The sequence below is a fragment of the Colletotrichum acutatum genome (assembly GCF_030867785.1).
Source record: "Colletotrichum acutatum strain CBS 112980 chromosome Unknown BDZ83scaffold_78, whole genome shotgun sequence".
NCBI classification, from domain to species: domain Eukaryota; kingdom Fungi; phylum Ascomycota; class Sordariomycetes; order Glomerellales; family Glomerellaceae; genus Colletotrichum; species Colletotrichum acutatum.
In genome coordinates, this window is record NW_026849072.1 from 57,263 (window position 1) to 70,213 (window position 12,951).

A 12,951-nucleotide genomic window follows, 5' to 3' on the forward strand; every position below is an offset into this window, starting at 1 on the left:
TCACCTCAATCGTTGAATCATTGTGTCCGTTCCACGTTGCATAGGCAAGGCACTTTATTTTCCACAAAGAAGACGTTGAAAATAGCAACCAGCGTTGAATTGGAACGGACGCTAACGCCGCCACCACGTATTCTTCAGGCCTAGCTAGATATGTATCTCAATATCATGTCTAGACACCTTCTCTACCTTACTTGATCCAAATATCTCAGTCGCTTCTGCCTGTGTGCCTCAAGATAAGGTGGAGTAGAGGTACTTCACGGTACTGAAAGAGGAATTCAGTGTCCAAAATCTCCTCTTTGAACAATTGAAGGTACCTAACAAGGAAAAAATGGGGAAAAGTCACTACTGCGCAGACACCTTCATGAGGCAGGCATGGGATCCCAGAGATCTACGGAAAAAGGAAGCTCGCGGGAGGGGCTTTCAGCTTCCCCGTCTCTCTTGTCTCGTGCAGATTTCGGCCACCTATTTCCTCGTCCCGGTCGCCACGGGAAGTGCCTCCTCTCATGAGATCTAGCCGAAATGGGGCAGTCACCCAACGCCACCAATGACCACTCATACTCATGGCCATCATCCGACTGCATCGAATGCAGTCGGCTGTGACACCCCTTGCTTGCTCCGAGAGACCCACTTTTCAAGCTGCTCCGGGTCTGCGCTTTCCACCGGCGCTTTCCACCTCGCCTTCCAACGTCCGACATCAACACCCGTCTTCAAGCCATAATCCAATGCCCTGCCGTTCACGCACCGGACAAATATCTTGGTCAATTGGACAATTCCGATCGACGCGTCTCAACTTGGAGTCCAACTAGGTAATCACTTTCATGTCGGAAGCAAAAACTGTCATCCCACATTCTTCCTACCTTGAGCCGCCAGCGGTGCTGGTCTGGTTTCTTACCAAGAACCCCTGAATACCTAAAGGCTAGGCCTTGTTCACGGACAACCTAGGCCTGGCCTCATAATGGGCCGGCACCACTTGCGCCTGTTCATGACCCTTCCCAAGACACAGAACGATCCGAACAAAAAACACTCCCTTCCGCCCATGCTTCCCAAGGTAGCTTACTTCCACACATCGAGCTTTGGGCTTCAACCGACTGATATCTGCCACAGCCTGAGCAAGAACCCTGGCCCTGGCTACTTCACCTGCCTTTCATCTTGCCCTTGTACAGCTGGATTCTCCACGAACTGCTGTCAAGACCCTCCATTCTGTGCCCTTGGACCATGACCTCCCGCAACGGACGCCCGCAGCCACCCCCGGTTCCCGCCATTCTCCCAGTTGCAACGACAATGGACAACGCAGACCCTGGCGCACCTAGTCTGGGCATAATAGTACCACCTGCTGCATGCCGCAGGGAACCGCCATCAAATCTGCAAGGGCAGGCTCCTTACGAACCGGTCAAAGCATACAGCAAACGGCGTACAGTATGCAGCCCCTGGATGAACGAGGCTGCAATCTTGTCGACGTCTTCGTTGCCATCAATCGACCGGAGCTCAAAATGCATCGGACGATATCAATCACACCCCGTCACACGGCATGAACGAGCCAGATGAGCACTCGCATTGGCATCGGGCAGAAATCAACGGCCAAGCGGCTTTTCCCACGACACAGACACCAGATTCTGCCACCATCCGTCTGCATCTTTGGTCCTGGTCTTGTCTCCCTGCTTGAATCGTGCTGTCTTTCGAGAAGTCTGGCAATTGAAGCACATCGCGTACTGTCAAAAGGGTTTTGGCTCCTGTTGTGGTGGTGCGGCCGGTTTTCCCGGCCCAACCAATTTGAATTTGGCCTCGTCCAATCACGCTCTTGGGCAGCCTTCCTTGCGGCTGCAACGGAAACGCGTCTATTCTGGGCGGCCAACGTCAAGCGCATCCTGGTCACATCGAAATACTTGCTTTGTCTCAACGTCGTCTGTTCCCGTTTGGTGTTTCATTCACTGGCAGATTGCCCTCTTTTCCCGTTGTCCCTCAATCGAGCATCGACGGAGTAGGCCTAGCAGACAAGGGATCCCGTGGAAGTCCATGTCGGAGTCATTGCTGGTTCTAGAGCGCGATGCAGCTGATCACAGCTTCTCCACCAAGGTAGGCTTTCAGCTTGTCTACACATCCATACCCTACCGTCTCGTGGCAACCACGAGTAGCGTGCTGACGTGCGTTTCTTCTGCCCGTCATTGGCCTTTATTTGTCTTCTCTTTTCGCCAAATGCACCCAATCATGTACCCAATTACGGTGCATCGTTTCTTCAGCGCATGATTCGCAAAAACCCAAGAGTTCGGGTGGCCTGCAGGCGTCTTCTGGAAGTCCAGGATAATCATTGGTCTTAATCCTGCGTGTTTCTTTAGCTTCATCCTGTCAGAAAAAAGGTCCAGAGGTGTTCCTTAGTGGCAACACCCCAACAGCTCATGATAGGTAGACAGTTTAAAGCACTCTTAGTGGAGTTTCTCCAGTGCTACCTCGCTTCGTCTGGGGAGCCTTTCCACCGTTAGAATATCCGCGGTGAGGACGTGCTCAACATCCTTTCCACGGCAAACGGGCCGTCCCGTTTGCCCATCAGCTCCCCCTCAAGGCTACGGTTCACGACGTGCCCGTGCTAGAGCGACAACCTCACCGACAGTCGTCTCGGCGCCCACCGCGGATCACCTGGCCTCGTAAATGGACTGGCCGCATCTCTGGCCTCCCCTCTTTACAGCCACCCTCCTCCCCCTGACAAAGTTTGATGCCCTAGCCGGCGGCAGTCGTGACCAGGTCAGTCTCGAGTAGCGCGGCTGGTCGTTCAGCTAATGTTCCCAGTCAAATGACGGCCGCATTTATGGGATGGTGGCATTCTCCGCTGTAGTCTTTCGAGCCTTTTTGACGTACACCAACGCAAGCCTTTCCATAAACGGTCTTCTAGTTGACAGCGCATCGCTATCTTTCACAAGGGACTCCCTACTTGTGAACCCTGAACAGTTGCAGGAGGTGTGTCAATGTCGGGAGAGGTGTTCGCGGCCCCGCTCGACCACTCAACTTTTACCTGTCATATGTGCCAAGCTGTGTGCGAGAGAGCCCGATCAAACTCGATGACTTGCCTCCAACCTGCACAGAGGACCGGAGCCTTGTTTTGATTGTGGCAGCTCGAGTAGATTGGACAAACCACTGCAAACGCGGGTTCTTTGGTAACCTTTACCCAATCATGGGTAGCCCGTGTCAGTTGCTGACAGCGCTCGCGAGCATGTCATTGACTTAGTCAAGGTACAGGCTCGGTTGAGCGAATAGATGGTGCCGTTAGATCCCAATGAGAGTCAACACTGATTAACTGTTACCTGCGGACTGTAACAAGAGCTACATTTGATGAATGAGGTGTCACCGGGGAACTTCGTCCGGTGGACTCGGCAAGCCACACGTCACCCACTAAGGTGAAATAGGTGAAGGGGCGGACTGGAGCCGTGATGCTGCATTTTTGATCGGCAACCGACGCACATTGCCAGCCCAAAACTAGAAGAGGGAGTGAGTACAATGCCTTCCATCAGGAGATACCTTCAACGTGGCTTGGGTCTAGGTACATACACCTTCGTTGGGGCTCTGATGCAGATCGAACGCAATGCAGTGTGGAACATCGGCCATGGCCAGCAGCCGGCCGCCACGTTGTCCTGCCCAGGGCCCTAACCAACGCCCGAAGGCCTTCGTCAGGACGTTTCTCAACTTGCTCGTCGCGAAGGTCCGCCGTAACCCAAGGCCATCTAGTTGACAAAGCAAACGGACCGTCCGTATTTGGACAAGCCAAACAGTTCATGTGAGGGGATGGGTCTGCGGACTTTCTCAATCTCCTCGACGGTACACCTAGACGGTCATTAGCCCGCATGGCCGGTGAAGTGGTTTAGCCCACCAGTGGGTGGTAGCATAAGACCTACATCATAAGGCGAGACATAATCAACGCCCCCCCCCCCTCCATAGAAGCAGACCATATAAGACAGGGGTGGATGAGACGACCGATTATTCGTCAATGACCAGGTTGATGGACTCAGGAAACGGGCATCCGGCTCAGAGAGGTCTGGCCCTGAGTGACAAAGCTTTCTTCCTGACATGTTGAGATCGATGTCGCCTGCATGTTGAGCTGGCCTTGTCCGGGGTTTCTTTGCCTGTCCCTGCCCGAGTGGCTGCAAGGGTCGCTGAGGTTGCAATGGCAGTTCTCCTGCCTTGATCATTGCGTCTCGTCTGAAGTATCCAAGTGTACTTGTCAGTGTCCCCGGGCGTGTTTGGGCTCAAGTAGACCGGCGGCGATGGAAGTAGGGGATAGGAGGTAGGGGATAGGAAGGTGACGATGAAAATGTCAACCTTGCATCCATGTCACCTCGATGACGTTCCATTCTGAGCGGCAGGCAATGCCCAGATGGTCTCGCGGAGCGGCTCTCGGTCTACCAATCCTGGCGCCGTGGAGAAGCCCTTGCCTTCCGACCTTAGACACGGCCTTCACCATAATGCTCTATCCATATGTCAGTAGTGTGGGGGAGCCAATAGTTCCAAAAGCAATGCCGCAGGAAATAGACAATGGCTCGATGGTTCATGCCGGCTACCATCCACCCTCCTCTCCTTTGCCAAGGCCCCTCAAGGGGAAACGGCCAAATATCCCTACCCTCCACGTCAAGCTGACAGTTATCTCTTGCGGGCGGGACGAACCATGGCCCGTGGGCAAGGAAACAAGAAACAAAACCGCAACAAGGGATTAAAGCACGTATGAGATAGGAAACCCCACAACGGTCGCAAGTAGAGCGGGCAGAAGACAGCCTTACCTTGAGCGGGAGGCTAAATACTGCCCCGCCACTCCAATACTTGCAGGTCGCAGCCCGTAGCGGGAACACCTACTTTGAAGAACCCCCAAGGGTGCTATTCAAGGTTTTACCCGGGAGATGAAATCTGCAAGTCTTCTGCAGCACCATATCCGTACACATACATACAAGAAAAGCTCGTTGAGAGTGGAGAAATTCCGCCTTATATTTGTGATTGTAACGGCCAAGAGGCCAGGGCAGAACAACAATAGGGCATTGAGCCACGGGGAAGAGGAATGATTTTGCAATAGGATAAAGGAATCGTGCCTGACCAATTAATGTACCAGACCGGACGAAGTTGAGAGACGGGCAGCTCGAACATTGAAATGAACGCCCAATGATGCAAGGAATAAGTGAAGGAATGTGTCATCCCAACTCGTACCTGAAGTTCGACAGCTCAGGCACACAGTAGGCGTTCTCTTCGTTTTTTTCCTGCCAACACCTCATCATGTCCACCCACACCAATTTCGTAGCATTCTTTCCCCCCTGCGTTCGTTCATATCCGAAGCCAGACGAGATTGATGTTCTCTATTCCATGCCCCCTTGCAAGTCGTATCATATTCGAACATCTCCAACGCTTGAGAGTGGAGTGTAAAGCGTCGAGCAAGGTCCCCTGGGCCCTGCGAGGACATTTTCGAAGCTACGATAAACGTGGCAAGCAGATATCCTCCGATGACCGCCAGCCTCAGCCTCGAGATGCAAGCTGGCGGGCGGCAGGCCAGTATATGCGTTTCAAGGTTCGTATCGTCGACAGGGGAATAACGACGAAGATCTCGGCGACGAGACTCGATAGACCATACGGGGCGGATCCGAGACGGAATTTTGGAAGCCGTGATACCCACCATGAAAGTTAACAGATGCAATGTACGTCATTCCCGCTTTTGAAAGAAGTATCAAAGTCGAGTACGAAGGTATGGGTCGGTGGTCGTCGTTCTTCTGGACACGAGCGTTGTGTAAGTGGAGGCGACGGATGGCGGACAACTGTTGATTGCTCCCACGCCTCGAATAGGAAATAACTTGAACATGGCCATGGCGGCGGCCTGTTTAATATGCATCATGTAGGTATACATGTGCGAACGTACGTGTATAGTGTAGCGCGGTGTGGTGAATTGTATTTGTATGGAGGCATTATGTGCGCCAGCCGTGACAACACATCGTGCGGGTCCCAATCAACGACCTCGAACTATTTGACAAAGTATAAGTTAGCCCAGTTGCCCCTCAGACTAAAAAGATGCTACTATGAGACAAGAAGCTGCAAGAAAAAAAACGGATTTGACAAGTACATTGATGCCAAAATCCGCTTTGTATACGCCAGATACGAAAATATCGCCGCCGGTGAAAATCAGAAAACGAGCATCAAGAACTGCTAAACCTCAAAACGGCCAAAAAAGAATCGCACAACCTCACCTTGGTGTATTTCCGGTCAAGCAACATCGAGAAAACATACCCCCGTTATCCACACCCCCGAGCTGGGCCAGCAAAAAGAGACCACTGCTGCCCAACGGCCATTGCGCCGAGCAGCCAAAAAAAAAAAAAAAAAAAAAAGAGAGACTTCTCGATCGCGGTTGCGAACGACATTCTTTGTCTCTGCCGAAACGGGCTGCCAGGTGCACCACTGCCACTCGTAGCTTGCTGGATTCTTGCTGCTGTCTACTGCTGCGACTGCTGCGGCCATTTCTCAATAATACTACAGTCTGCCTGGTCAGTTCCGTTTTGAACCATTTTCATTTGGATTTTCTTTCCACACGCCCCTCCTTTACCATGGTCCATGGCATACATTTTCTGTTCATCCCACGCATTTTACCCCCATGGTAAAAAACCCCTCCAAGCCAAAGACGCTACCCCTGAAGGAGAGGGACCATCATTGGACACAAGTGACCAAAGAAGCATCATTGTGTACAGCATGGTATTGCATGTTGTAGGGGGAGGGGGGCAAGAAAAGAAGGGGGGCGGCCAACTTGGAAAGATGGGAATGAGAGAACATGAAAAAAAAAAACATAAATAAAAGATGGCTAACAAACCTTTTGTCTGGCTGAACAGTGTCTGAACAGTTCAGTACCAAACCTAGTATTCGTGACTTCATATCATACCCGAGACCCCCGAAACGAAACGAACCACTTCTACTCCTCTCTCGGTTCTGCTGCTACCGCTCCTCCTCTTCCTCCTTGTCTCCTCCATTCTATTCTCCACCACATTGCGCATCGACGAGCTAGTTGCCTTCTCCAGCTAGCCAGACGGACCGGCCCGCCAGGGGAGGGGGACAATCAACATAAAAAAAAAAAAAAAAACATCGAAAGAGAGTAAAGAGAAAGGCAGAAGGGAAGAAGCAAAAGAGACAAGAGAGACGAAGAAGACCATAGGAGGTGGTACAAGAAACAAAAGAAAAATGTGTTACTTTTATCAAACACGTTGGGTCTGCGGATATTGGAGATGGGGTCAGTTCAAACAGCAGTGCAACAAAGAATACCGGACGGGCGAAACATGCGGACTGAAGCTGGTGTACGAAACCATCACAAACGGAGACCGATGCAAGCTGTGCTACGATATGGACAAGAAGTATCGTCGGTTAACCAAGATGCAAGGAGACGTCGCTCGGTGGTGCCGCGAAGGGAACCGCAAGGCGACAATCGAGCGGACGAACCTCGAGATACAGGAAGTCAACCGCCAGATCCAAGATATGAACAATCAGCATTGGACACGGGTGAATATGTTGACCTGATGGATCGTCTACTGTCTGGCTGCTGCTTTGCTGCTGGGCGGTTTGATCATGGTCCATGGAGGGGTTCCTATATGGGTATGTTGCAACTTTTTTTTTCTTTGGTTCGGCTCTTCCATTTTCCCCTCACCTCCCTCTCCAAACTTTTCTCCATACACGAATGCCCCTCGTTTGCTGGACCTGTTTTGGGCGGTATGGTGGGAGTGGCGGATTTGCTGCTCAGGGGTAAGCCGAGTCGGGGGTGTGGTGTGTGTGTGTGTGTGTGTGTGTGCGTGCGTGCTGCGAGTGTGTGTGCCAGCTACAGGACTGCCGTTTGCTGACTTGGCTTCCACTATCAGTGGTTCTCGAACCTCCCTCGCACCTAGAGGGGGACGACGATATGACGAAACGGAATGGAAAGCGCGCGGAAACAATGGTGCGGAAAATCGATTGACGAAGAAAGATTGAAGGAAAAGGAACAAGCAAGTCCTTGACACACTGCGGGACTGGAGAGGTTACCTGTCGAACCCTGGCTTTGGGGGGAATTTCCAAGTTGAACCACGTAACGGCCGTTCATTCGCTGATTCTGCATCATTTTTGGTCTCTTTTTTTCTTCTTTTTCTTCTTCCTCCTTTTTACTTTATTCATGGTCCCTCTTGCTCAGGTTGGGTGGACGGAGGTTTAAATTTCCCAGACGGAATTATTGGAGGCTACAGAATCCTGTACATTTTATTTCTTGACCAGGAGAGCATCTCAGCATAGTTAATTTTAGCCCTCGTTGGCAGTCAAAGTCTTGTGTGCGGTCTGGTGTCCGCAAGAGACCGCTTCGTGTAGGATGCTTCGTCGCGAACCCGGTCCGCCGCTTAGACGGTGACAGGGACATGAATGATGGGCCCCTCAGCAGGACCTTGCTTAGTTTGTATGCTCATCTCAAGCTGTGCTCGGAGTCCCTTCCGTCAATTTCGAAGTGACTCTTCTACCCTGCCTAGAAGGCCTTGGCCATATAGATACCCATTTTTGCAAGCCCAGCCCGAACAACTCGGACCCAGAAGCTATTTGGATTTTGAAAACCGAATGATGGAAAAGCTAAGCGTGGCAGTCATGCTTCATTCTCCAGGGCACACAAAAATGAGGAGGGATTGATGAAGAAAAGTTCTCCCACTTTTTCCTTTCCTGCACGGCTGCCCATCCAGCAGGTTTTTGGCGTGCTTATCAGGTAAGTAAGTTGCAGAAAGCGGACTCTGCCGGCGAATGAGAGTGGCACTCGATGATCGACGGCAAAGAGACAGCAGGCGGTATTGCGTCGATCTGGTATAGGTACAGCACAGGTACGACGAGTAGCGGCCCTTGAGCAAACATCCAGGCCCTCTTCGCTCCTGCTCCTTTTGGTATTTCGTGTTTCTACAGCGAGCTTGTAAAGTTTGTGTTCCCCAAGGCACGTCATTCGTTCTCACGTGTCGCCGTCAAGCAAGTGAGGCGAGACCCCGCGGCTTTGGGATGAGCCCCCTCAAAGACTCCCGCGAGTGCCCCTCCCCGGAGTTCCCTGTAAGCACAGCACACTGACAAGCGTACCTGTCATCTGACCTGAGGCCAAAGTGGAGGGAGTAGCGGGAGGAGCAGAAAGAAGGGCTTAGCGTAGGAGAGACTGGGGACAGAAGAGGGATAAGAAGGATGGTGGGTTGTGTCGGGCTTCATGAGATGGGACTGGGAGGCCGCCCCATCTGGCCGCAGCACACCACCCCTCCTCATGCCGTCCATCCCACTTCACTTTCAAGGTACCATTTTCTTGGACTTGTCTCCGCCAATGAGCCACGGGAACCGCACAGACTCCCGCACAACCCTGAATGGCGGGCATCAAAGTCTTAATATGAGCCTCTAAATGCTTCCCTCCTGTCCAGTGTTGATGGTGCTCGTCCGCCCCGAGAGGTCGGCCGAAATCCAAGCTAAAGGTGTCGCTTCCAGACATGGCCCGGACTAGGATGCAACATTCCTTGCCAAAGGGTCCACACTAGAAAAGGTAAACATCAGCCGGAGGTGCACGTGGCCATCTTTCAATGGGCTAGGCAACCCATGGCCTGCCGCTGAAGAATATTCAAGACACAATCATTGGCCCGTCATGGTACGAACCAGGGGGGCTCCAAAGTGGGATGGAGGGAATTTTTCATTGATTAGTTCGTGGTCTTTTGGGCCCATCGTGTCCACCTTTCTCATAACCTCGTTGTCGCCCAGACGTTTTATACAAGGGTTTAGGACCAAGTACAGGGTTCTGACATAGAAAATGGAAGAAGGGGGAGAAAAACAAACAAACAGAAAATGCGACATGTGAGTGAATGTGGATGCTTCTCGGGGTGTGTGATTGTGCTTGCTCTGATTTTGTGTGGGTGGAATTTTTGGGAAGCGTGTGTCTGCATACTGTTTTTGGAGGGGTATCGAGGGAAAGGAGAAAAAGATGTCGTCACTCCATGCCATTCCGTCCCATGTTGCCGCAATCCGACGGGACCCTGACCATGCATCGACCAATACGAATCTTTGATAGAAAGACAGCGCAAGAATAAGGAGCATAGCTTAGCCGCCCTGCCCGTGAGCTCGGGTGGGCAGAAACCAGGAGAATGATTCATGACCAAGAGTTTCAAGCCATTGCCGCTGCTGCATCGGCGAATGTACCGACAAGGGGCTTGTCCAACTCGGTCTTGACTGCCGGTACGCCGTGTCGCATTTCGATCGTGTCATCTTCCTGGGGAAGCCAATCCACTTGAATACCGGTTGGAGCATCGTCCTTGGACGCCAGCTTTGAAAGGAGGTGCTGGTACCGCACGATGCGGGCTTCTTGCCCTGCATACGCAAATGTAGTCGGCGCAGGACGATGTGCGTGATCCTGCGGGGCAATCTCGAAGATGTCGACCATATTGCTAGGAAGACCGATGTTAGCACACCCGGTTCTGATATGAGAGCAAGCCCGCCGTCCCGGAGCTTGGGTCGAGAGTCAGTACGTACTCGGACGTCTTCGCTACAACTCGCTGCAGAGCCTCAGTCTCTCGCTGCACCTCCATCGGGTCCTCCTGTCCATTGACGCTCTGCTCCCCGAAGCTGCCGTAGTGCACATTATTTGGATCGTCGTAGAGGAGTCGCGATTCTTCGTCCTGGAAAGCCCGTCAGCCGCTGCATACTACGCTGCAATAGCGTCAGCCCGCAACGTCACACACCTCGTCATAGACGTCCTTGTTTCCCCGCCCGAGGCATGACGCACAAATGCCCATCGCGAATCGAGAAATCGGCGGGTCGGTCCCTGGTCGTGCGATGCGCTGTCCTCGGCAAATTTTGGGGCCGGCGTCGGTCGAAGGCGGTGAATATCAGAAAGAAATTGGCATAAAAGAGTGGACGGAGCTTTGCTACCAAGCAGTGTTCGGCAAGACGATGGCGTGAGGGACTGGTTGATGGCGCGTGTTTGGATTATGATGCTGGTGGCAGAAAGGGCAAGATTGCGACGATGGAATGACTTTCTCATCTCGGCAGGCGGTCGGACTTCGGGCTCGGAATATAGTTCCTTCCGACTCATTTCTCCACAGCGGGACGGGACGGCCAGGCCCGAGCTCCACGCAGCGGTTTTCTGGTGTTTTGGGACGAAAAAAATGCTGGAGGACCCGGCAGTGTGTTCGTAACCTGGACCTTGCACCGACCCGACCTGGCGGCTTCCTCACTTAAATTCCACAAGCAATCGCCGAACACCAATGGGCGCAGTTCGTTCCGTCGCAGTTACGATGCGTCCTGCTCGACATCGTTGCGGCGTATCCACTACGTAATGCATGGCATCCATTTGCTATGTTCACTGCGTATTTTTTAACTCGCGTAAGGCATACCTTACGCTGAACGGATTATCTTATCGGCGAAAGGGTTGAACTTGAGAGCTCTCCCTTGGGGACACAGACGTCAATATTGAGCCCTGTGTCACTTCTTTCCCTCCTCACATCTCCCTCGTCCCTGAAAACGGGCTCAACTGCAGACTATTGACTTGGAAAGCCCCCTTCATCGCCAAATACGGCCTGATCAATGTCCATTTTCGGTTGAAGACCATCCAGGCAGAAGACGGCTTCATGGCCATGGAAAATGCTATACAATATGGAACCCCCTCCGAAGATTTGCAGAGGCACTTGTCTCCGGTTTTCCGTACCCTCGGCCAGCTCTATTGTTCTTCGTGGAGCAATAGGTCGCAATACAGGGAAACGACATTCCTTCGGCAGCAGTGCAATGTGAATTTCCCCAGAAGTCTTTCAGCAGGCCGTCTAGTAGATCGTCGCGCAGTATAGCCGGCGAGCATATAACCCCGTCGTCTTTCCAGACAAGATGCTGCGTTTCTTGATCATCAGCTTCAACTAATACACTCACACACTACTCAGCTTCCCGCTCCCACCAGCAATAGCAATCACCTCCCGAACTTCTCTACTTCTCATATTCTCGATTTGATCTGTTCAATTACCAGCGAACCATCGTCACTATGGTCTACCAACCTAGTTTCCTGACTCTGTCAGTCGTATTCTTGGCCTCAATCGCGGCGGCTCGCCCCGATAACCTGAGAGGACGAACACCTCCAAACCCCAATACCTGTCCCTGTCTGCCGGAGGGCACACCAAGCGTTATCACCAAGACCGAGACCGCCCATTCCACAGTCTACCAGACCGCTTCGGCTTCTTTTGTCCAGGAGACCGTCACGGCTACCCTCACAGTTACGCGCCAACCAGTAACTCAGATCGAGACCCGAACCGTTCACGTCACCAAGACCAAGACCGCCGAGGAGCAGGAACAAGTCACCGTCACCTGCACCGAAGTCATCAGCGAAGGTCCCGATGGCTCAGCAACCACCAAGACCAAGGCCCCCGGAGGCCACGAACACACCAAGACGAAGACGCGCACCGGCCACGGCGGCTCCGAGACGACTGCGCCGGGCCATGATGACGACGAGCAAGCCACCCAAACAGACTCCGCTTCTGCCTCTGCAACGGCAACGGCAACAGCAACGCACACCGGCTCGAACGGCGGCAAGCCCACCAACAAGCCTCCCCATGGTGGTGATGGCGGCGATGGCGATGGCGATGACGATGACAACGGCAGTGGCTCCAACCCGACCTCAACCCACCACTGCAACCACTGGAACGGCACCAAGTGCGTCAAGCCGACTGATGCTCCTAGTGACTCCGCCGTCACTCTCACGGCCACGGCCACGGCAACCGCAACGGCGACGGGCACGATAACCGACATCGCTTTGCCGACCTACTCGGTCTGCTCCGTCTCGGTGGCTCTCGTCACCATCTACAATACGGTTACCGCGACCGTCTACCAGACCGGCACAGCCCCTGTACACAAGCCTCGCGCGCCGACAGCATTGGCCGCCTGGTAGTTTGATTGCCTGCATGGGTTTTGGCTGTGATATATCGATGGAAGTATATGGGGACGACATATTTCTCC

At 52.9% G+C, this 12,951-nt stretch overlaps 5 protein-coding genes across 5 annotated transcripts; 4 read left to right on the plus strand and 1 right to left on the minus strand.

Annotated features, from left to right (window-relative positions):
* Nucleotides 1-144: 144 nt before the first annotated feature.
* BDZ83DRAFT_628807 (uncharacterized protein) lies at nucleotides 145-523 on the plus strand. Its single transcript, XM_060508724.1, has one exon. The coding sequence runs from the start codon at nucleotides 329-331 to the stop codon at nucleotides 512-514; it is 186 nt and encodes a 61-aa protein (XP_060362551.1). The 5' UTR covers nucleotides 145-328; the 3' UTR covers nucleotides 515-523.
* A 184-nt stretch (nucleotides 524-707) lies between these two features.
* On the plus strand, nucleotides 708-1,779 carry BDZ83DRAFT_417659 (uncharacterized protein). The gene is made up of 2 exons (XM_060502962.1): nucleotides 708-1,048; nucleotides 1,105-1,779. Exons 1-2 carry the CDS (start codon nucleotides 956-958, stop codon nucleotides 1,543-1,545), a joined length of 534 nt encoding a protein of 177 aa, XP_060362552.1. The 5' UTR covers nucleotides 708-955; the 3' UTR covers nucleotides 1,546-1,779.
* Nucleotides 1,780-7,182: 5,403 nt separating this feature from the next.
* On the plus strand, nucleotides 7,183-7,515 carry BDZ83DRAFT_754300 (uncharacterized protein; the record flags this gene model as incomplete). The annotated part of the gene is made up of 1 exon (XM_060514462.1): nucleotides 7,183-7,515. The coding sequence occupies one exon, from the start codon at nucleotides 7,183-7,185 to the stop codon at nucleotides 7,513-7,515; it is 333 nt and encodes a 110-aa protein (XP_060362553.1).
* A 2,605-nt stretch (nucleotides 7,516-10,120) lies between these two features.
* BDZ83DRAFT_754301 (late endosomal/lysosomal adaptor and MAPK and MTOR activator-domain-containing protein) lies at nucleotides 10,121-10,748 on the minus strand (the record flags this gene model as incomplete). The annotated part of the gene is made up of 3 exons (XM_060514463.1): nucleotides 10,121-10,400; nucleotides 10,486-10,631; nucleotides 10,695-10,748. 3 exons carry the CDS (start codon nucleotides 10,746-10,748, stop codon nucleotides 10,121-10,123), a joined length of 480 nt encoding a protein of 159 aa, XP_060362554.1.
* A 1,235-nt stretch (nucleotides 10,749-11,983) lies between these two features.
* BDZ83DRAFT_582904 (uncharacterized protein) lies at nucleotides 11,984-12,883 on the plus strand (the record flags this gene model as incomplete). Its single annotated transcript, XM_060505597.1, has 1 exon — nucleotides 11,984-12,883. The coding sequence occupies one exon, from the start codon at nucleotides 11,984-11,986 to the stop codon at nucleotides 12,881-12,883; it is 900 nt and encodes a 299-aa protein (XP_060362555.1).
* Nucleotides 12,884-12,951: the final 68 nt, after the last annotated feature.